General features: G+C 43.2%; 1 protein-coding gene across 3 annotated transcripts in view; it reads left to right on the top strand.

Annotated features, from left to right (window-relative positions):
* The window catches only part of LEO1 (LEO1 homolog, Paf1/RNA polymerase II complex component), a 44,725-nt gene extending 28,718 nt beyond the window's left edge, over window positions 1–16,007 (top strand). Inside the window, exons 11-12 of one of the 3 annotated variants that reach the window (XM_021706209.1) lie at window positions 4,897–4,994; window positions 15,757–16,007. In XM_021706209.1, coding sequence (XP_021561884.1) covers window positions 4,897–4,994; window positions 15,757–15,825 — 167 coding nt within the window. In that variant the 3' untranslated portion in view covers window positions 15,826–16,007. Of the gene's footprint in view, window positions 1–4,896; window positions 4,995–15,752 lie in introns of all 3 variants that reach the window. The other 2 variants (XM_008072585.2, XM_021706210.1) reach the window with 2 other exon arrangements.
* The last annotated feature ends 6,466 nt before the right edge of the window (window positions 16,008–22,473 follow it).

Here is a 22,473-nt window from a genome sequence, read left to right on the forward strand (position 1 = left end):
GCCAGGAACTTTTCTCAGTTTTTAAAATCACTCATTGGGAGTCAAGAAATTAAACTATTCAGAGAACACATGATATTTTCTTTCATCTTTATATTTCTATTTTCTCCTTGGCATATTTCCTCTTTTCACAAGTATCAGTAATTTATAATGGTTGACATTTTTCTCACACATACTGAACCGCAGGCAAGTACTCAGCCCTTGACATGTGTTCTATTTGATCCTCATAACAACATTATGACCTAGTTGCTATTATTTCCTTATTCTTATTGAGGAAACTGAGACTGTGAGAGGCTGAGTAACTTGCCCCAAAACACATAGTTGATAAGTGGCCAGTTCTTGATCTAAGGTCATCTGACTCCAAGATGTCTGCCTTAGCTTAGCTTAACTTAGCTTAGACTCTGTCTCCTGATTCTCACCCAGAAGTTCCCCCATAGCCACTGATGGCAAGATGACAAACTGAAATCAAACTAGAAGGCTTGGGCTGGCCTTCTTACCCTGCCTGCTCTAATTTGAGCTCTGCTATTTTTTTAGTTGTATGACTTTTGAAAAGTCACACAACTTCCCTTAATTTCTGTTACCTCATCAGGAAAGTAACAGCCCATTAGTTATAATACATGTGACATAAAGTTGTTTGGAAGATTAGATGCTGCAATACATTTCCTTAGTCCATAACAAGTAGTAGTAAACATTACTTCAAACTATTTTTATTGTTCTTAGCACTCCTCAGCTGTGGGAGAGAGACTTCCTGTCTCTGGATATCATGTGCCTTGTCTGAAAAATGAGGCTCCAATACTTCCTTGAGTTGTTTTGACAGAGCTTTGGGAATCATTGTATAATGGAAGCATATTCAGGGTGACCATGTGCTCTGGTTTTGTCCCTGTTGAATAATCCATTTTAAAAACACCCAAATTTCTCTTTTTCTGACCATCTTATGGAGCACCTTTCTCCTTTTCTTACAGTGACTGCATTTGGTCTGGTGTCCTGTTACACCTTACTTACCTGTTTTTGGAACCATAATATAGAAACTATTTCTTTTTTGTCAGTGCTAATTTTCATTGTGTGGAAAGAAACCACACAAAAATTAAATAAAAATAAAAATTGTCAAAGATGTTTTCAGGGAAAGAGGTATAGATTATTTAGTTCACTAGAGATTAAAAATCCAGCACAACTAGCCGGGCTCGGTGGCTCAGCCTGTAATCCCGCGCCTTTGGGAGACTGAGGTGAGTGGATTGCCTGAGCCCGTGGGTTCGAGACCCGCCTGGGCAACGAGACCTCATCTCTACAATAAACCAAAAAATCAGCCGGGCGTGGTAGCATGTGCCTGTAATTCTGGCTACTCGGAAGGTTGAGGTGGAAGGATCGTTGGAGCCCAGCAGGCGAGGCTGCGGTGGCCGGGAGTGGCCACTGCACTCCAGTCTGGGCGACCAAGTGAGACTCCAATTCAAAAAAAAAAAAAAAAAAAATCCAGCACACAGGTTGAGTAGTGCTCAGGTTGGTACAGTAGCAGATAGGCCAAGAGTGGGAAGACAGGGGAAGCTCTAGGGTACTGAGGGGAGAGGCTTGGTGTAAAGTCTGCTTATTCCAGCTGGAGGTTTACTTGGGCTTGGGCAGCAGAGCAGATGGATGTTCCTCTTTGTCTCCCTTTGAAAGGTCCAGGCCGGGTGCGGTGGCTCATGCCTATAATCCCAGCACTTTGGGAGGCCAAGGCGAGAGGATTGTCTGAGCTCAGGGGTTCAAGCCTAGCCTGGGCAACTTGGTGAGATCTCATCTCTATAATAAATCAAAAAATTAGCAAGGTGAGGTGGTGCAGGCCTGTAGTTCCAGCTAAGTGGAAGACTGAGGCAGAAGGATCACCTGAGCCAAGGAGGTTGAGCCTATGGTGGCTGTGAGCATGCCACTGCACTCTAGTCTGGGCGACAGAGTGAGACTCCAACTCAAAAAAAAAGAATAATTTTTTTAACTGGGCGTGGTGGCTCACGCCTATAATCCCAACATATTGGGAAGCCAAGGTGAGAGGATTGCCTGAGCCCAGAGGTTCCAGACCAGCCTGGGCAACTTGGTGAGACCTCATCTCTACATAAATCAAAAAATTAGACAGGTATGGTGGCACATGCCTGTAGTTCCAGCTACTTTGAAGGCTGAGGCAGAAGGATCACCTGAGCCCAGCAGGTCGAGACTGCGGTGGCTGTGAGCATGCCACTGCACTCTAGCCTGGGTGGCAGAGTGAGACTCCAACTCTAAAGAAAAGAAAGGTCCACCTGGCAACAAACGGTCTATACAGGAAAACCATTTTATTGCTTTATCATCAAAGATCATTTTGAAATTAAATTTTTACCAAATGGAAGAATTACTTCTGCTTCAATAGTTGACTTTGGAAGAGTGGGTATTTGCTTCTTTAATCACTTTGATCTTTGATCATGAGCTTTTTTGATCTTTAAAGGCGTCAGGGGCCGGGTGCAATGGCTCAAGCCTATAATCCCAGCACTTTGGGAGGCTGAGGTGAGAGGATTGCCTGAGCTCAGGGGTTCGAGACCAGCGTAGGCAACTTGGTGAGACCTCATCTTTACAATAGATCAAAAAATTAACTGAGTGTGGTGACGCATGCCTGTACTTCAGGCTACTTGGAAGGCTGAGGCAGAAGGATCACCTGAGCCCAGCAGGTTGATGCTAGGGTGGCTGTGAGCATGCCACTACACTTGAGCCTGGGCAACAGAGTGAGACTCCAACTCAAAAACTAAATAAAAAATAAAAGAGGTCACGAGGCGGGGTGGCTCATGCCTATACTTCCAGAGCTTTGGGAGGCCAAGGTGGGAGGGTCACTTGAGCCCAGGAGTTTGAGACTGCAGTGAACTGTGATCGTGCCATACCATAGTTTAGCCTGTGCAACAGAGTGAGACGCTGTCTCTGAAATTTAAAAAAAAAAGTGAGACCTTTTGCTCATGCCTATATTCCCAGCACTTTGGGAGGCTAAGGCGAGAGGATCAGTTGAGACCAGAAGTTCAACACACTTTGGGCAATATAGTGAAACCCCATCTCTACAAAAAAATAAAATAAAACTAAAAGTCAGATTTTTTTATTTTGAGAAGATAAGTCTGCTTCATTTAAACATACCTAAAATTTACACTTTAAATTAAAAAATGTTTAATTATTGGTTCCTCTGGGAACAAATATACAGAGAGAACTAAAGATATTTATCAGAAGAAAAATCTGGCAGAGGCGAGAGGATTGCCTGAACCCAGGGGTTCAAGACCAGCCTAGGCAACTTGACGAAACCTTGTCTCTACAATAAATAAAATTAGTTGGGCATCACAGCGTGCGTGTGGTTCCAGTACTTGGAAGGCTGAGACAAAGGATCAACTGAGCCCAGCAGGTGTAGACTGCACTACCCCTGAGTGGGTTACTGCACTCCAGCCTGGGCGACAGTGAGACTCTGACTCCAAAAAATTTTTTTGAAATCTGTCGCCCAGGCTGGAGTACAGTAGCACGCTCGCAGCCACCCCAGCTTTGACCTGCTGGGTTCCGGTGATCCTTCCACCCCAACCTTCCAAGTAGCCGGAACTACAGGCGTGTGCTACCATGCCCAGCTAATTTTTGATTTATTGTAGAGACGAGGTCTTGTCAAGTTGCCCAGACTGGTCTCGAACCTGCTGACTCAGGCAATCCACTCGCCTTGGCCTCCCCAATTGCTGAAATTATAGACTGAGCCACCAAGCCCAGCCAAAAAAAATGTTTGTTTTTTTTTTGAGTTGGAGTCTCACTCTGTCGCCCAGACTGGAGTGCAGTGGCTGCTCCTGGCCACCGCAGCCTCGACCTGCTGGGTTCTGGCGATCCTTCAGCCACAGCCTTCCAAATAGCCGGAATTACAGGCATGCGCTATCACACCCGGCTGATTTTTTTTTTTTTTTTTTATTGTAGAGATGAGGTCTCACTGCCCAGGCGGGTCTCGAACCCGCGGGCTCAGGCAATCCACTCACCTCAGCCTCCCAAAGGTGCGGGATTACAGGCTGAGCCACCAAGCCCGGCCAAAAAAAATTTTTTTTTTTTTTTTTGAGTTGGAGTCTCACTCTGTGGCCCAAACTGGAGTGCAGTGGCCGCTCCTGGCCACCACAGCCTTGACTTGCTGGGCTCCAGTGATCCTTCCGCCTCAGCCTTCTGAGTAGCCGGAATTACAGGCATGCGCTACCACGCCCGGCTGATTTTTTGATGTATTGTAGAGATGAGGTCTCGCTGCCCAGGCGGGTCTTGAACCCGCAGGCTCAGGCAGTCCACTCACCTCAGCCTCCCAAAGGCATGGGATTACAGGCTGAACCACCAAGCCCTGGCCCAAAAAAATTTTTTAAAGGAAAAAAAAGAAGAAGAAAAATTCAAGAATGTCTTTGTTTTGGTTTTTTGTTTGTTTGTTTGTTTTGAGTAGGAGTCTCACTCTGTCAGCCAGGCTGGAGTGTGGTGGCACGTTCATGGCCACCACAGCCTTGCAACCTGCTGGGCTCAGGTGATCCTTCCACCGCAGCCTCCCAAGTAGCTGGAACTACAGCACTGCGCTTGACTAATTTTTTTTTTTTTTTTTTTAGTTGGAGTGTCACTCTGTCGCCCAGGCTAGAGTACAGTGGCACACTCACGACCGCCCCGGCACTGACCTGCTGGGCTCCTACAATTCTTCCACCTCAGTCTTCCAAGTAGCCGGAACTACAGGCGATGCTACCATGCCTGACTAATTTTTTATTAACTGTAGAGACGTGGTCTCACCAAGTTGCCCAGGCTGGTATCGAACCTGCAGTCTCAGGCAATCCTCTCACCTCGGCCTCCTAAAGTGCTGAGATTACAGGCATGAGCCACCTTGCCTGGCCAGATCACTGTCTTTGAAAGTCACTCAGAATCTAATTCTTTTGCTTTCAGAGGAACGAGCCAGAATCTATTCCTCAGACAGCGATGAGGGATCAGAAGAAGACAAGGCTCAAAGATTACTCAAAGCAAAGAAACTCAACAGTGATGAGGTAAGACCACATTTGTTCCATTCTAGGGATTTACTTTGTACGCAAGAGACAACTGCTCACAGACTAGATGGACACAGACTAGCTGTCTACACATGTCACTGAAATTTAGTGAGGTAAATGCAGTTATAGGACAGAGTGACCCAGCAGGAGGCCTGATAGCTGTGCTCAGGTAAATCAGAGAAGGCTGCAGAGGAGAAGACCCTGGCTGGGTGTTGAAGAATGAGCAGCACCTCGCCAGGCCAACTGCCTCTATTAGGTCACTCCAGGTAGACGGAAAGGCCTGTCTGTAAGAAAAAATATAGAACCCTGAGACACCAAGGCTCATCTAGAGAACAGACTAACAGACTGATTATTTAGTGTGGTGCACCACAGGGTGCATCTCTCTTCTTTCTTTTTTTTTTAAGCAAGATTTATTGAGAGGGCAGAAAAGCTCCCACAGTGGGAGGGGACCCAAGGGGTTACCCAACATCTCTTTTTTGTTGTTGTTATTAGTCTCAGTATTTTTTTAATTATGAAAATAATTTATTCTTATGGTGGGGATACCTATATTTTTTATTTAGATAAAATAATATTTGAAATAGCATTGAGTAATTCAACAAATGGAAATAAATTAATTTGTTATTGAAATAATTATTTCAATGAACATTTTTTTTTTTTTTTTTTTTTGACACTCTGTCACCCAGACTGGAGTGCAGTGGCTGCTCCCGGCCACCGCAGCCTCAACCTGCTGGGCTCTGGCGATCCTTCCGCCTCAGCTTTCCACGTAGCTGGAACTACAGGCACGTGCCACCACACCCGGCTGATTTTTTGATTTACTGTAGAGATGAGGTCTCGCCTGCCCAGGCGGGTCTCAAACCTGCGGGCTCAGGAAATCCACTCACCTCAGCCTCCCAAAGGTGCGGGATTACAGGCTGAGCCACCGAGCCTGGCTTCAATGAAATTTTTAAATGTTTTATATTTTTGACAGTATCCTTTTTAAATTATAAAAATACAGGCACCGAGAAATTTTAAGTCTTAGTTATAGCAATTTATAGAACTCTTTTGGATTAATATTCATTGACTATCTTCTGTGCCAAACAACATGCTAGACGCTTGGAGACAGATATAAGCAAAACAGAAATTCCTGCCCTCATGGAGTTTATATTCATGGGTTGCAAGACAGTAAACGAAATAAATATGTAAAATATTGTATACCAGATGGTGGAAAGTGGTAAGAAAAAAATGCATAGAAGGGATGGTATAGAGAGTGTTTGGGGAGAGTCATGGGAGTTGGGATGTTGTACTTTTAGAAGTGTTCAGGGAAGCTCTCCCTAGAAATGTTGATTTTTGAATAAAGATGTGATTGTAGTGACAGGATGAATTATTTAGCTCTCTGAAGAGTGTCCTATGCAGAAGTAGTGAGTGCAAAGTCCCTGAGGTAACATGTTTGAAGAATAGCAAGGAGGCTGAAGCTGGAGTCTTATTAATGAGGGGGAGAGGTCACAAAGATTATGGGGCAGATCACATAGCGTCTTATAAGTCAGTCATTGTCAGGCTTTTTCAGGGTTTTGTTTTTTTGTTTGTTTTTGAGTCAGTCTTACTCCTGTCACCCGGACTGGAGGGCAGCGGCACATTCACAGCCACTGCAGCCTCGACCTGTTGGGCTTAGGCAATCCTTCCACGTCAGCCTTCTAATAGTTGGAACCACAGGCATGTACCACCATGCCCGGCTAATTTTTTTTATTTATTGTAGAGATGGGGTCTTGCCGAGCTGCAAACCCGAGCTCAGGCAGTCCTCTCCCCTCCACTTCCAAAGTTCTGGGATTATAGGTGTGAGCCACCATGCCTGGCTGCTTTTTTTGTTTTTGTTGGAGGTTGTGAGCAGAGGGGAGATGTCATGATTTCTCTGTCTTTTTTTGTTGTTGTTTTGTTGTTTTTTTTGAGTCTCACTCTGTCACCCAGACTGGAGTGCAGTGGCCGCTCCCAGCCACTGCAGCCTCAACCTGCTGGGCTCTGGCGATCCTTCCGCCTCAACCTTCCAAGTAGCTGGAACTACAGGTGCACGCTACCACATCTGGCTAATTTTTTTTTAATCTATTGTAGAGATGAGGTCTTGCCAAGTTGCCCTGGCGGGTCTCGAACCCACAGGCTCAGGCAATCCATTTACCCCAGCCTCCCAAAGCGCGGAATTACAGGCTGAGCCACTGAGCCCAGCTGATTTCTCTCTTAATAGGATCACTGACTGCTGTGGGGAGAATAGGTAGATGGGTTGGGCCTGTACAATAATGGCCTCACCTTTGTTTCCCAAATATACGTACATCAAGGCAGCACAGCAGAGCTGAGAGAATAGGAGCTTTGGAGGGTTATAAGACCACCTAGGTTTGAATCCTGCTTCTACCACTTAAGTTTTTGATCTTGTATGCCTGGCTTTTCTAGACCTCGTTTTTCTGTCATTGTAGCAGGAAGACAGAGAGGTCGTGACACCGAGACTATTATAGGAAGTGGCAACTTCATTACACTGGTGGGCTCGGCGGGCTCGACAGGCTAATGCTTCCAGGTTGAGCCTCCTAGAATGGGCGAAGAGGGGTCTTATACCTTTGTTTAGGTAAGGGAGGAGGCGTGTTGAGCGATTACACATTCTCTTTGGAATTTACAAGGTTGGATTCAGAAAAATCAGATCTTTCAAAGAATAAATGGTCTCCAGGAACTGCAGGGTTGCAAACCCAGTCTTTAGCCATTTGGCCTTTTTCAAACAAAACCAGCCTGGTGGGTCTTTAAAGGTTGCCACTTGACTTTCAAAAGGAAATACCTTTAACTGCTGCAGCCCAATATATTTGAGCATTTGCCACTTTCTGCCATATTCCCCCTTTGATGCTTGATCTTTTATGGATCTAAAACATCATTATCCTTAATCTGGTGCATTAACATTACATGGGCCGCAGTTTTTCATTCAACAACTGTTTCCACAACCTTAGAAATGGCGTTCATAATTATTGGGGCTCTGAAGGGAGGATAAGACAGGATCCCACCAATAGGACTACAGATCCAATAATATATTTAAATCCTCCCAGACTCAAGAACATGTTTTCAAACCAATTGCCGATTTTTTGCACCGAGACATGGGCAAGTCTTTTAACATTGGTGGCTATATCAGTTATAACTTTACCATTGTTATCTATTTGCAAACAACAGTCAGAGTTATTAAATTTACCACATACTTCTTCTTTTTCCACCAGCAGGTAGTCCAAAGCTAAGTGGTTTTGATAAATAGCTGCATGCATTTGGGCTTGTTGCTGAGCAACAACCTCAAAAGCCATGGCTGTTTGATTAGTTATAATTTTTAAGTCAGCTTGTAACCTAATAATGCAATTTAGCATACATATAGGCGTGTGGTATATCCACCTCCCATCTTGTGCCCATGTGGCTGGACCATAAGTATTTATAAATGCTCTGGGGTGGCCATTTGTTATTTTTCCAAACCTGGGTCCCTCCTATATTAGGAACTTGGTTGAGGGATTGAGCATTTCATGTCTTGAGGCCTTCATAAAGGGGAATGCCTAGTTCATCCCCCCTTGGGTTAGGCAGGAGGAAAAATCCTGGCTGGACTATTCCTACGGTACATGTGCCTTTCCACAATGCTGGGAGCTGGGCATATGCAACCTTTTTATATATTCAAAATAGCCCTTTAGTACATTGAGAAGATTTAGTTGCATAAGCAAATGCCCAATACCAAACAGGCCTTGTTGGCCACCAGAACAAACTCCTGGCTGGGATGAATAATGATGGAAAACTCTTACGTCTGACCAGATAGTTTCTATACACGTACATGCTGGGTGTATGAGGGAAGCGATAAACACCCAAATTAGGCAGAAATACATAAAAGCACAAGAACAATTTCTATTATAAGAAAGAATGGAAATGCTAGTGAAACCCTTTCCTAACATGTTCAATGGGGACAACTCTGTTAATTCTATAGCAAATAAAGTTAGTTCTACAGCAATTAAAATGACAAACAGTTTAGCAAATATAAAGGTTGACAAAGCAAAACAATGGCTTATCAGTAATGTCCACTGAGTTCTTAAGCTGAATTCTCAATCTTCTGCCGTGCGTTGATCAGTCAGCTTCCAGTGTGTGACTAAAGCAGGGCTTGAAGTATTCTCAGGCTTCTAGAGCAGGGCCTCTGTTGGGCTTGATGACTTTCCAAGAGGGTCAGCTTAAGGGGTGTTGCCGAATCTGCGGTGTACTCCCAGTCCTGAAAGGCTGGCTTAATTCTGCTATATAAAAGAACAGTAAATGGCCCCCTCCAGAGGGGCTTTAGAGGTTGTACATTCCATTCTTTTACCCATACCATATCACCTGGCTTAAAAGAATGGGCATTGGTAGTTAAACTAATTGGCAATCGTTCTCTGACTTGACAATGGATGGCATTTAGGACTGAACCAAAGGCTTGCATTTGCTGTTTTAGCGTAAGACTTCCTAATTTCTTTAAGTTTCCCTGTATGCCCTTAATGAGAGTGGGTGGCCGCCCATAAAGAATCTCAAAAGGCGAGAAGCCTGTTTAATTCATTCAAAGGCCTGTTTTGGGGCCTTTTCCCATAGCAGGGGCTCCTGTTCACCCCCCTTTGAGGCTTCATAGAGGGGTTTCATCATGATAGAGAAGTTAGGTATTTAAATTCTATAGTCTAGTATAGGAACAGGGCCACCATTAGGGTCCTTCCTTTCTTCAATTTTTCGCAGCACTTACTCCCCTGGGATGTCCAAGAAGTGTCTAGGGAAATAAACTTATAAACTGTGATTAAAATTTGTCCCAAATGGACAACACATTTTCTTAGGAGCATTTTATGTTTGTAGCTCTATTTCCTCCAGAGGTATAGGAAAAAGGCCTACTGTTAAACAATTTCAAAGTTTTAACAAATTCCATTTCTTGGACTTGCATCCTGAGTGATGTAATACCAAATACCTATGTTTAGTTTACTCCTGTCTCCAAAGGATTTCTAGTGATCATTAAGCTAAACTGCAAATTGAAAGATTGTACTGTCCTAGTTCTACATCTGATGGAGTTTTCCCTGGATTTGCCAAGGGTTAGGATAGGTTGCCACTCGGCCTGCAGTAGAAACATTTGAACGACTTTTAAAACCTACCTATGGGAAATTTAGTTATGTCTAGCCTGTGCTAGCTACCCTGCCTCAGTTATTTATTTTTTTTAGAGATTTTTCAATCCCATAATCATTTGGGGTGCTGAGGGGTAAAGTCCTGTCTTCTGTAATTTCTTCAGTGCTGATAATGGGTGTAGTCCTGCCTAGCCAGAGATCGAAAATCCTCTCCCTGTCTGATTTGAGGCGTACAGATTTGTTTCAGCAGTGGCATTGTTTGCTGACACTGACTGGAATTTTTGCATGACCGTTACGTGGGCATGAAATTACTGAATTCTAGCTCAGTAAAAGGAATAAAGTCAGGCATACATTTTGACAATTGTAGGTAGTGGCCAATTTATCTTTTGTACAAAAGCTACAAGGCCTGAAGTTATTAGCATAACTTAAATGATAAACTTTAATTTCTGCAGCTTTATTACAAGTACCAGCCTTTGGAGTTTTTAAGGTATTTCTGGACTATAATGGTAACCTGACAGGTTGTTTTAGTTGAACTAGGCACTCAAGTGAATTTTATATAAAATTTGAAGAGAAATCTGAAAATGTTTGGCGACTTGCATCCAGAAAAGACTTTATTATGCCTAGATTGTTTATAGAATTTCTTTTGAATATATAATTTTTTCATTAACTTTTCTCATACCATTTTGGCATGCTTATACTATTTTATTTTTGTTTTTTAATCCCTTTTTAAAAAATTCTCGTAACTATTTACTTTATTATAGTACAGAAATTTACCATATAAGATTTCTTTTTTTTTAGATAAGAATATCTTTTCTCTTATATTTCTTTTTTTTGTTTTCTTACTAAAACCTTATTTGTACACCAATGACCTTTTTATATTTTTCCTTTGCTTTTTGCTTTCCCTTTTATTTATTCATAGATAACCTTTTACAGGCATAATTTGAATTCACCTTTTAGTAACCATTAGGTGAAACATTTAACTTTTGGAACACCTTTAACTCCCACTAGAGAGCAGGTTTTGGGAGAAAGAAGTTCAGTATGAGCACAAGGGCTAAAAACTTAGCCTCAGTATTAATTAAGAAATTAATCTGGACCCCAGCCACATTCATATAGACTCAAGGATTCTCTGGGGTGATAGCAACCAGAGCGCTGGGCTGGGCTGTGCCTCTCGCCCTTCAGTCAACAGCCACCATCACTGAGCTAGGTGCTTCCCCCGTCTTCGGGAGAGGCTGCACCATCTCTTTCAGTGGCTTTTTAATCCGATGTTGGACAAGGTCCTGGGGGCTTAGGCCATCAAGAACAATTGTGCTTTAAGTGTCCAGACTGACCACATTCATAGCAGCTGATACCATCCCCCTTAGCAGGTTTATCCTTATCAGGCCTCTTTTGGGTGGCTGGAGCTTTGCCTTTAGTGGCAACTGTCATTAGGTTTGTTTACCTTTCCTCTGACTGGTGCTCATTTTGGAGTTCTTCTCCTCTTTTTTTCCTTAATGTTTTAGTTTCTAAGAACTTCAGAGGCTTTCTATAATTGGGAGTTTGGTATTCATAGTGCTGAGTCAAGCCTCTGGAGTTGGGCATTTAATATTCTATAGGATATAATCTTGTTTGCAAAGTAGTGAAATAAATTTTTTAAATGCCTCTGCATACAGAACTTTTGACCATTTTTTTCCTTAGGTTTACAAAGTGAATTTAATTGCCAGATAGTTTTGCTCCTTTCCAAATCTTATTGTCTGCTAACTTGTAGTGAGTTCAAATTTGATTTTAATAATGCACTTATTATTATTAAACCGCATAATTTTAATTTGCTCCAATCATTCAAAATCTGTCCCATTGGGGTGTCCGAGGACACAGACCACTACACACTTTCTTGGTCATGCTTTTTGAAAACCCAGAATTTGCTCTGAACACTTATAATTTATTCCTCAAAGGAGAAATCTAAAACAAACATTTGACTAAATAAAGCCATAAACAGCAATGCCAGGAATCCCTAGAACCCTGATGGCTTCTTCCAAGCTGAGTGTTCTCAGCCTTCCTTGAAGCCCTTCTTTTTTTTTTTTTTCTCGCCACGACTTTCCAGTGATGTCTACAAAAATGGCCTGGTACAAAACCTTTTTAGAGTGAACAGATCACATAGATGTAAAATGATCTGTTCCTACTTATTCCTAATTATGAACAGGCAAAATTGCCAAAAATCTTCATGAATTACTAAACAGTAGCCTTAGTTGTAAGATGTGGACAATTAAATGAGAGTGATTAGGTCTCACTCTATGCTCCACAGAGTGCGCCTAGTACTTGACCTGTCCCTTAGGTGAGGTACCGAGTTTACAAGGTGACTTAATCAGGTGGGAATGGCCAGTTCCCATGCCTTGTTAAGTCCTGCAAAGTATTCAGCATTTAAAGCTTTACCAGTTTTGTAAGAGGTATGCTAGTCAAAGAGGTATGCATAGCCAAAAAAGCAAGCAGTAGTGTTATTTAGCATTACAATTTAAAGTAGTGACTTAGCATACATTACATGACTTTAAGAGACTTGCCAACAGTTTTACAGAGGCAAGCAGTTGATTACGATTTTAGGCAAGGCCTAAACTTTCAGGGGGAGTGTTCAGACCCTGAGTTTCTACTCCAGAGAACCATTATCACCAGAGTAGGCCTTGATACGGGGGCAAAGGTGACTCTAGATAGATTTGGGACTGAATTATTGAATTATGGTGCCCCCCTTTTCAGTGTGGCTTTGGTCAAGTCATCTCACATCTCTGAGTCTTTTTCCTCATCTGAAATGCGAATGGGGTTTTGCTTGCTGTCTTGTAAAGTTGTTGCATTGCAGTAGATAAGATGTGAAAGTGGGCAGCACAATGACATGTAGTAATTGAACAGAAAATGCCACTTTCTCTTCTCCGACAAGGTCTAAGTTACCAAAAAGCAGAAACATAAAGGAGAGCTTTTTACCCTCCCTCATTTTTACAAGTAGTAAAATCAGCATTACTTCAAAGATAGAAAAATGGGTATGGGGAGAGACTGTGTATTTTGTTCTCCAGGGATCTGGAAGAAGGAAAAGACCTTTGTTGAAAGTTGAAGGAAATAGATGGGAAGGAAAGGTGTCAAGGCCAGTCCTCAGCTTCATAAAGCAGCTACCTGCTAAAAAGGATTGTTGGGCCGAGGTGCCTGGCAGTGGCCTCCTTGCTGTCCCTTCCTGTACCAGCTCTCCCCCTTGAATCCTTCATTTCCTCCTTGACAACCCTGTCTTATCCTTGTAATCTCCGGCCTCTCTGCTTTTATATCGACTGCGACCTGCATTCATGACTACATTAGCAAGCTTTGTTTTAGGCTTAATAAGAATATTTTTGTCATTTGTTGCAGTTATATATGACACCTGGATCTGTTCCAGTTATGTTCAGTAGGACAGCATCCCACATGCCTAATTTCACAAAAGGAAGTCATCCTGAAGGATTCTGTCACCCTTCTAAGTCCTGGGAATCCAAGGAACCACATGCCTTAGCTGTGTTTTTCTGTGCGTGTGTGTTACTGCCAGGGATGTCAGTCGTGGCGGGCTTTCCAAAGCAGGATGCCACAGCTTCTCACCCCAGATGATGGATTAGGACTGATGCCCATTAGCCTTCTTTGGGAGAGCCCTGGCCATCTCCTGGCTGCTGCTGGGCCCTGTCCAGAGGCTTCAGGACAGACTGTTCCACCCTTTAGAAGTACCATGTTAGTTCTTTTAGCCACTCAAATTTAATCTCGTTAAATAATCTTTGAGTTGAAGAGACCAAACACACTAAGACTGACTTTGGAAAGGTTACCAAAAACAGTGCTTGCATGTACAATGTTAAAGATAAGATTCTACAGAAAATAAATTAAGAGGCCAGGTGCCGTGGCTCATGCCTATGATCCCAGCACTTTGGGAGACTGAGGTGAGAGGATTGCCTGAGCCTGTGGGTTCAAGACCAGCCTAGGCAACTTGACGAGACCTCATCTCTACAGTAAATCAAAAAATTAGCCAGGGGTGGTGGCCCGTGCCTGTAGGTCCAGCTACTTGGAAAGCTGAGGTGGAAGGGTCACCTGTGCCCAGCAGGTTGAGGCTATAGTGGCCTAGGTGACAGAGTGAGACTCCGACTCAAAAAAAAAAAGAAAGAAAGAAAATAAATTAAGAGACAACTAGTGTGATTGAATGTGCTCTTTGTCTTTGCTGATGTGGGGCTGGGAGTGGAAAGGGAGGGGCTCTCATCACATCTTGGGAACGGGATTCATCTTTCAGTTTTGCTGCTTGGGTAACTTCAGTGCTGCTAGCCGGGAAGGAAGTGGAAGAAGACTTCTAGGACCCTCACTGTGGAGTCATAACTTTCCCCTCGGAGTTCCCATTGGCACTTCGGGTCTGTGGGGATATACTGGAATAATACGGCAGGAAGTAAACGATGAGTTTTTATCTTGTTCCCTCAGAGGGCCGGTCATGGGGACCATCAGGAAAAAGCAAGCATGCCAGGTTGCATTCTAGATCTAGAAGCACCCTGGGGGGTCATAGTAGCAAGATATTTGGCCTTTCCCAACTCCACCTTCAAGCCATCTGTTTATCCTATTTAATTTTTTATGAAGAGAGTAGTTGATGGCATTCTGGAGTGTCAGTTCATTTTAATCAGCATTTGATGTTATTTAGATGTTGATGTGGACAAATTTTATCTGTAAAACTTGTTTCTTAAATAAACTCCTGAATTGTATGTGTTTCTACTAGAACATTGTACAGAATAATTTCATTTTTTATTTTTTACTGTTTTTGAGTCGGAGTCTCACTCTGTCATCTAGGCTGGAGTGCAGTAGCATGCTCACGGCCACCATAGCTTCAACCTGCTGGGCTCAGGCTATCCTTCCGCCTCAGCCCTCCAAGTAGCTGGAACTACAGGCACACGCCACCATGCCTAGTTAATTTTTTTATTTATTGTAGAGATGAGGTCTCACCAAGTTGCCTAGGCTGGTCTCAAACCCCTGGACTCAGGCAATCCTCTCACTTCAGACTCCTAAAGTGCTGGGATTATAGGCTTGAGCCACTGTGCCTGACTGTACAGAATTTTAAACGGAAGAATCCTGTGCAGGGAAGGCCTTTAATTTCTTCAAATATTTTCTTAAAAACGTTTATGGTGTGGATTTTTAGTACATCCTAAGTAATCATTATTTTAAAATCATTATTTTAAAAATGGAAAGTCTTTAAGATACTGAATTTTAGATAATGAAAGGAGGTGACATGCTGAGGAGGTAGAGAAAAGAGTTTGAGTAATTGATCATGGTAAAAATATTACAGCAGAACAAGTGGTTATAGAGGCAGCACTTCCTTGGGAGCGGGCAAACCCTGTTTCCAGCTTCCTGCCTGCCCTTCTCCAAGTGCAGCAGATTAGCTCACCCTTGCTAATCCTTCACAATCTACGGGGGCCTGAGGTGGAGTTTTATAGTTAGTGTGTAATGAATGCTCCAAACTTGTCATTTTAGAATGCCTCTAATACCTGTTGGTCTGAAAATTGGCTATGACCTTGATCACTGGTTTTATTCATCTGGTGAATGTTCTTATTTAAACATTTATTTTATTTTGAGTTTTCAGAGAACCATTTAGCTCAGAGTTACTTTTGCTAAGCCATCCTAGAAATATTCTTTACTGACTTTTAGATTTTGAAAAATTTTATCTGTTTAGGAAGGTGAGCCTTCTGGAAAGAGAAAAGCAGAAGATGATGATAAAGCTAATAAAAAACATAAGAAGTACGTGATCAGTGATGAAGAGGAAGAAGAAGATGATTGAACTATGAAATGTGAAAACATTTTCTTGTACATTTTATTATAAATATGTAAACATGAGTTATTTCGACTGAAATGAAGTGATTTGCTTTTGTGTAATTTTAATTGTAATAAAAAAATTTAAGAGCAAGTCTCTGTGTTCAGAAAATCAAAACTTGAATTCCTGCTGCTCTGCTTAACTCCCTCTCATCCCCTACAAAGAGAGTCTCTCAGTTCTGGGGGCTGGAAAGCCGAAATAAAGATGTTGACAGAACCATGATCCCACTGAAGGCTTTTGTCAAGGATCCTTCTGTGCCTCTGTCTTCACATGACCTTTCTTGTGTGACTGTTCTGGGTCTCCGAGTGTCTCCAGATTTCTTTCTGTTTATAAGAACAAGACTCAGGATTTAGGGCCAATCCTAATCCAGTGTGACCTCATTTTAACTAATCACATGTGCAAAAACCCTGTTTCCAAATAAGGTCACAGTTTGAGGTTTTGGGTAGACATGAATTTTGGGGGAGGGTCACTATTCAACCCATTATGCATAATATCATAATGTAATTTTTAAAATATTGTACTAATATAAAATTAATACAGAAAATCCATGATGAACAAAATGTCAAAATTTTAAATGAAGACCAGATTTAGAAGGTCTAGAAGTAGAAATGAGAGTTATACAATGGCAGAACTAAATTTTGCCTTTATTTAAAATTTTGTTTGCTGTGAATTTTATTACACTAATTTTGATTTTTTTAAAAATAATGCATTGCAGTATTATTTATCTTGATGACTGAGATTTTATCGCCCCTTGAATTTGTGGGCAAGGTGAATGTGTCATTGTCGCAACCTAGCAGTGGCCCTGCTTTCTAAGAACGTGGCAACTTGTTCCAAAGCTGAGCACCCCAACAAACAGTGCTAGCTGAAGGTTGTATTGCCTTATTTTTGTATGAGCTTATATGGCCTGGCATTGAAAGTCACACAATTGCCGGGCTCGGTGGCTCAGCCTATAATCCCGTGCCTGTTGGGAGGCTGAGGTGAGTGGATTGCCTGAGCCCACGGGTTCGAGACCCGCCTGGGCAGTGAGACCTCATCTCTACAATAAATCAAAAAATCAGCCAGGCGTGGTAGTGCATGGCTGTAATTCCGGCTACTCGGAAGGCTGAGGCGGAAGGATCGCCGGAGCCCAGCAGGTCGAGGCTGCGGTGGCCGGGAGCAGCCACTGCACTCCAGTCTGGGTGACAGAGTGAGACTCCAACTCAAAAAAAAAAAAAAAAAAGAAAGTCACACAACCTCACTTCCACACTTTGTTAGAAGTGAGTCACTGACATAATCCCATGTTCAAAGGGAAAGGAATTTGGTTCCTCTTGATGGCAGGAATGGCAAAAAATTTGCACATTTAAAAAGTTTTACATCCACCACACATATTTGCCTTCTCTATGGTGTTCCTCTACATACACTAATCTTGTCCTTACAGCTTTTACCTTTCTTCCGGGTGTTGTAGTACAGTTTGGTAGTGGTGGCTGGGGGAAGGTTGGGAGCCTACCCTGAAGTCTAGTTGTAGAGAAAGAAATGTGACATCGAAAGAGAAGAAGGTCCTTAAGCCAGGCATGGTGGCACATGCCTCTTGTCCCAGCTACTTGGGAGGCTGAGGCAGAAGGATTGCTTGAGCCCAGGAGTTCCAGGCTTCAGTGAGCTATGATCACACTATCGCACCCAGCCTGGGCAACAGAGCAAGACCCTGTCTCTTAAAAAGAAAGACAGAGAGAGAGAAGGTCCTGAATCATCATGATGTCACTCTCCTAACTCAAAAATCTTCAGTGCCCTTGCTAATTCCAGGCTTATCAAATGGAAACTCCTGTGCCTGGCCTTGAAGAGCTTCCATTCTGACTTCATCCTTTCCAAGGAAACAGGGTTTTTGTTGTTGTTGTTAATTTTACCAGTAGGTATTTGCGTGTTGACTATTAAACTCTTGTCTCATCTTGGAACCAACTCTTCTTTACCTGGCATTGCGATGCTGGAGCTTGCCAGCTGCCTCCTGTTAGGGGGCGCTAGAGAAAGACCGGAAGCCTGGAGGACAGAGAAAGGATTGCTCCTTCCTGTTTGTTGATAGAACTTTCTGGAGGCTTCCTGTGGATGTGCAGTTTCTGTAAGAGGGTGGACAGCCAGCTTAATTTCCCCCTCGTGAGTGACATCAGGACCAGCTGGACAGCTGTCTTCCTCAGGTATGGGTCTCAGCTCCCAGGGGCCCCTCATGCGAGTCTTCACATTTTCATAATCCACCTCTTCGTGCCCTAGCCCTGGGGGTGGAAGTTGTTGTCTGTGGACTGTTAGAGCTCCTCTTTGTACACTTTTAGTAACCTAGTCAACAACTTCAAACCTAGTTACAGCTTTTAAAAATGTTAAATTCTCTCTGTATGGACAACTGGTGTGCGTTCTGTGTCCTGACTGGAACCTGACTTGGTGGTCCAGAAAACAGATCCTCAAGGATGGAATCCAGGGATTGGTGTGGGTTTGAGTGCAGGTCTGAGCTCCTTCCCTATGGGTACACGACACTGGTGACCCTCAGATGTCTTTGGGTGACTGAGGGCTTACGTGGCTGTTGCACTTGTCTATGAGGCAGGAATCAGGACCACAGTGTGCGGTGGATGCTTCTAAGTGCCCTGGAGCAGCTACAGGAAGAAAATCACAAACTTAGATCCTGAAATGTTCAACTCAAGTCATGGTCAGGCAACCACCAAACTTTCATGACAGCTCTGAAAGATTCTCCTATCTTGTAGCCCTGGGGCTGAGGTAGCTGAAAATTAGACACAACATTTCATTGTGGGGTTGCAGAATGACAACCTCAATTGAATTCACAGCCTATGTGTCTTTTCGTGTGAAAGTGAGTTAAGGCAATGCTTGGGAAATAAGCTAGAAATGGAGATGTTAGGGACTGAAAGTTTGTGTTTCCCTAAAATGTATATGTTGAAACCTAACCCATCCATCCCTCAGTGTGATGGTATTTGAAGATGGGAGATGATTAGGGTTACTTGAGTTTATGATATGAGAGTGAGGTTCCCATGGTGGAATTAGTGTCCTTATGAGGAAGAGAGACCAGAGGTCACTCTCCCCATGTACACCAAGAAGAGAGCATATGAACACACAGCAAGATGGCAGCCATCTACAAGCCAAGAGGAGAGGCCTCAGAACAAAGCCTGCCTCGCTGACACCTTGATCTTGGACTTCCTAGACTTCAGAACTGTGATAAACAAGTTTCTGTTGGTTAAGCTACCCAGTCTGTGATATGTGTTATGACAGCCTGAACAGACAAAAACAAGGATTATTTGTTTGGACTCTGATGAGGCTGAAAATCAATTTCCCAGTCACCCTGAGCTTCCCTTACCTATAGAAAGCAGCTTGCCTCCCCATGTCTGAAGAAACATGTGTTTTTTGACTGAAACGCTATAGTAATGTCATCTGGGGCCAGTTCCCATTCTTCTGAAGCCTCAGCCAACTGACCGCTGTGTGACTCACCTTTTTACCAGTAGACCCACAACTAGGATCTCATCGTGCTCCCACAAAGCAAGCACAAAGGCTGAAGAAAAAATACCTTATGTACCCTAAGAATTACAAAATTGACCAGGAGCAGTGGCTCATGCCTGTAATACCAGCACGTTGGGAGGTGGAGGCAAGAGGATTACCCGAGCCCAGGGGTCTGAGACTAGCCTGGACATCTTGGCAAGACCTCATCTCTACAATAAATCAAAAAAATTTTTAAATGAATTTACAATAAATCCACAATAAATCAAAAATTAGCTGGGCGTGGTAGCATGCCTCTAGTTGGAAGGCTGAGGCAGAAGGATCACCTGAGCTTAGCAGGTTGATGCTGGGGTAGCCATGAGCGTGCCACTGCACCCCAACCTATGTGGTGGAGTGAGACTGTGACTCAATAAATAAATAAATAAATAAATAAGCTGGGCTTGGTGGCACACACCTGTAATTCCAGCTACTTAGAAGGCTGAGGGAGAAGGATCGCCTGAGCTCAGTGGGTCAGGGCTATAGTAGCTGTGAGTATTGCCACTGTGACTACAAAAAGAAAATAATAATTTGCAGGAGGGGCTCTCAGAATTTAGGGAGACATATTTACTGGTTTATTATAAGGGATATTGCAAAGGATACAGATGATGAGATGTGTAGGGTGGGATATGGGAGAAGGGTGTGGCGCTTCCATGCCATCCCTGGGTGTGCTACCCTCCAGGCCTTCCACATGTTCAGCTATCCAGAAGCTCCCCAGTCCTGGTTCTCTTGGGTTTTTATCGAACTTCATGATGTCAGCATTCCTTGCCTTCTGGGGAGGGTCTTAAGCCCACAGGAATAGAGGCAGTTAATAGGAGAAGTCAGAGAGAAAGCTTCTGTTTCTTGAGGCCTGCTCTTGAGGCCTAAAGTGCCTCAAATTGATAACAAAAGGCTAACAAGGGCTATGGAAGTTATGGACCAGGAACCATGGATGAAAACCAATGTCTATATCGTAGCACCAGGGGGTTGATGACACTCCCTTCACTAAGACACTGAGAGAGATATCAGTAACGGGAGATATCCTTCAAGATTGTAGGCAGGCATGATATGATGGGAGATGCTGCCATTGAGATGGGCATGATAGGAGCCCAGAAGAACAGAGGCCTGGTGGCAGAGTTTAAATGCCAGAGCCAAGATGGGCACATTACTAAGAAGTGCAGCAGAAATATAGCAGTGCAATAATCAGAATGTTTTGATTCACAGAAATTTTTGGTGTTAACTAATTGATCACAGTGTCCCTAGGAATGAAATATTAATAGGTAGGCTACCAAAGTGCTGCTTGATCTGTATAATAGAAAAACTCTAGATCTGACAGCCAAAATTCTGATGTGAGTCACCGCCATGGAGAAGCACTCTCTCACCCAGTTTTCAGATATAAATATGTTCCTAGACCCAGAATTCCTTGATTTAAGGGCAGACTTGAGGGAGGAACCTGAAGCATGTTACATGTAGATATTATGAATCTTCCTGCAAGCCTTCACCAAAGGAGCTGCAGCCATTTACTAGAGTGGCTATGCAGGAAAAAGGAAATACCCAGAATCTGAGGGATTACCAGACACTAACTCAGTTGAAGCCCATGCTTAGAACTGAATACTACTGTGGCCCACAGTAAAAGTGGGGCTGATGTCAGCTAATGGATGGCATTTTAGCCCAAGTTCAACTCACAGTATGCCCAGCAGATCTGCAGACCCCACCTTGTGGTTATTTCCCAGTTCTTAAATATATGATCGGAACAGATATATTTTGCCAACTGAGAGATTCCCACATTGTCTGTCTGATTTGTGAAATAAGCACCGTTGTGACCAAGTAGAAGCCTCTGGAACTTCTTGTCTCTCTGATCTGTGAAATAAGCACCATTAAGACCAAATAGGAACCCCTGGAACGTCTCCTTCTTACCAGAATAATAAACCAAAACTAGCAGTGCAGGCCGGTGGCGGGGAGGGGGGGGGCAAGATTGCAGAGACGAGTGACACCAGAGACCTGAAAGAAGCAGAGATGATGACATCCCCATGCACTCACCAGTTTGACCTGTACAGATGACTGATTGATCCTGGAAATGATAGGTCATCTTAGACCTAATCAACTGATGTCATAATGTATACTTTATTTCATTGTGCGATGACCTTTCACCAAGAAAAACACAGATGCTGCCTGTTTTGAGTGAGGAGCAGAATAAGAATGTTTTGCATTAAGTTCAGACTGCAGGGCAAACTGCTCTTCCTCTTGGGCTTAGTAACCCGGCAGATCCAATGATGCTGGATATGTCTGGCATATACCATCGCGTGTGAACCCTCTGGCCAGGATCAGTAAGAAGACTGACTGCAGCCTCTAGGGGTTTGGGACACATCCACATCCTCTTTTGAGAAACAACTACTGGCCTTGCTTCTGAACACCTAACCACACCTACCCAAGTAACACACAGGCTGAGCTTCTCACCACGAACTGATTATTTTCAGTCCCCACAAGCCATAATTGGGTGTGTGTCTGGCAGTCTATCACCAGTCTATCGTCTGGGCCCAATGAAGTCCAGAAGGCACAAGAGGGTTCCTTGTATAGGTGGCTCAGGCTCCCTTAATACAGACTCCTGCTGAATTGCCTCTTCTATCCCCTTCTCCAAAAGCAAGAAGCTTGACTCCAATTATCCTCCATATATTTGCTCGTTTGTTCAGTCTCCCAGATGCAAATAATAAAATGACTAAGGACAATTGCTCAGCTCCGGGCCACACACGGTGGCCACGCAGGCCAAATTCTGATTTAATTTATAGCTCAAAAAGCTCTACTCATGTTGATTATTAAAAAGACTGCAGTACTCATACATAGTTCAAGAAAGAGGCAGTAACTTGGCAGATGTCTAAAGAGAACATCCAAGAAGCTCAAATGGAGTGAAATGATATGCTCCACACTCAGATGTACTGTGCCAGATGACTTAACATTTACCACAAATGTGGATACATATGCACAAAACAGGCTTCTATGAACATTCTCCTTACAGTGCACATGCATTCAGATTTGTCCTGAGCAGCATTCTTGTTAGATGCTGTTAAGCATCATGTCTGTTTTGGTCCAAAATGTTGCTCCTTTGTTA

This window comes from Carlito syrichta, unplaced genomic scaffold (assembly GCF_000164805.1).
Source record: "Carlito syrichta isolate Samal-C Ts95f unplaced genomic scaffold, Tarsius_syrichta-2.0.1 Scaffold315355, whole genome shotgun sequence".
NCBI lineage: Eukaryota > Metazoa > Chordata > Mammalia > Primates > Tarsiidae > Carlito > Carlito syrichta.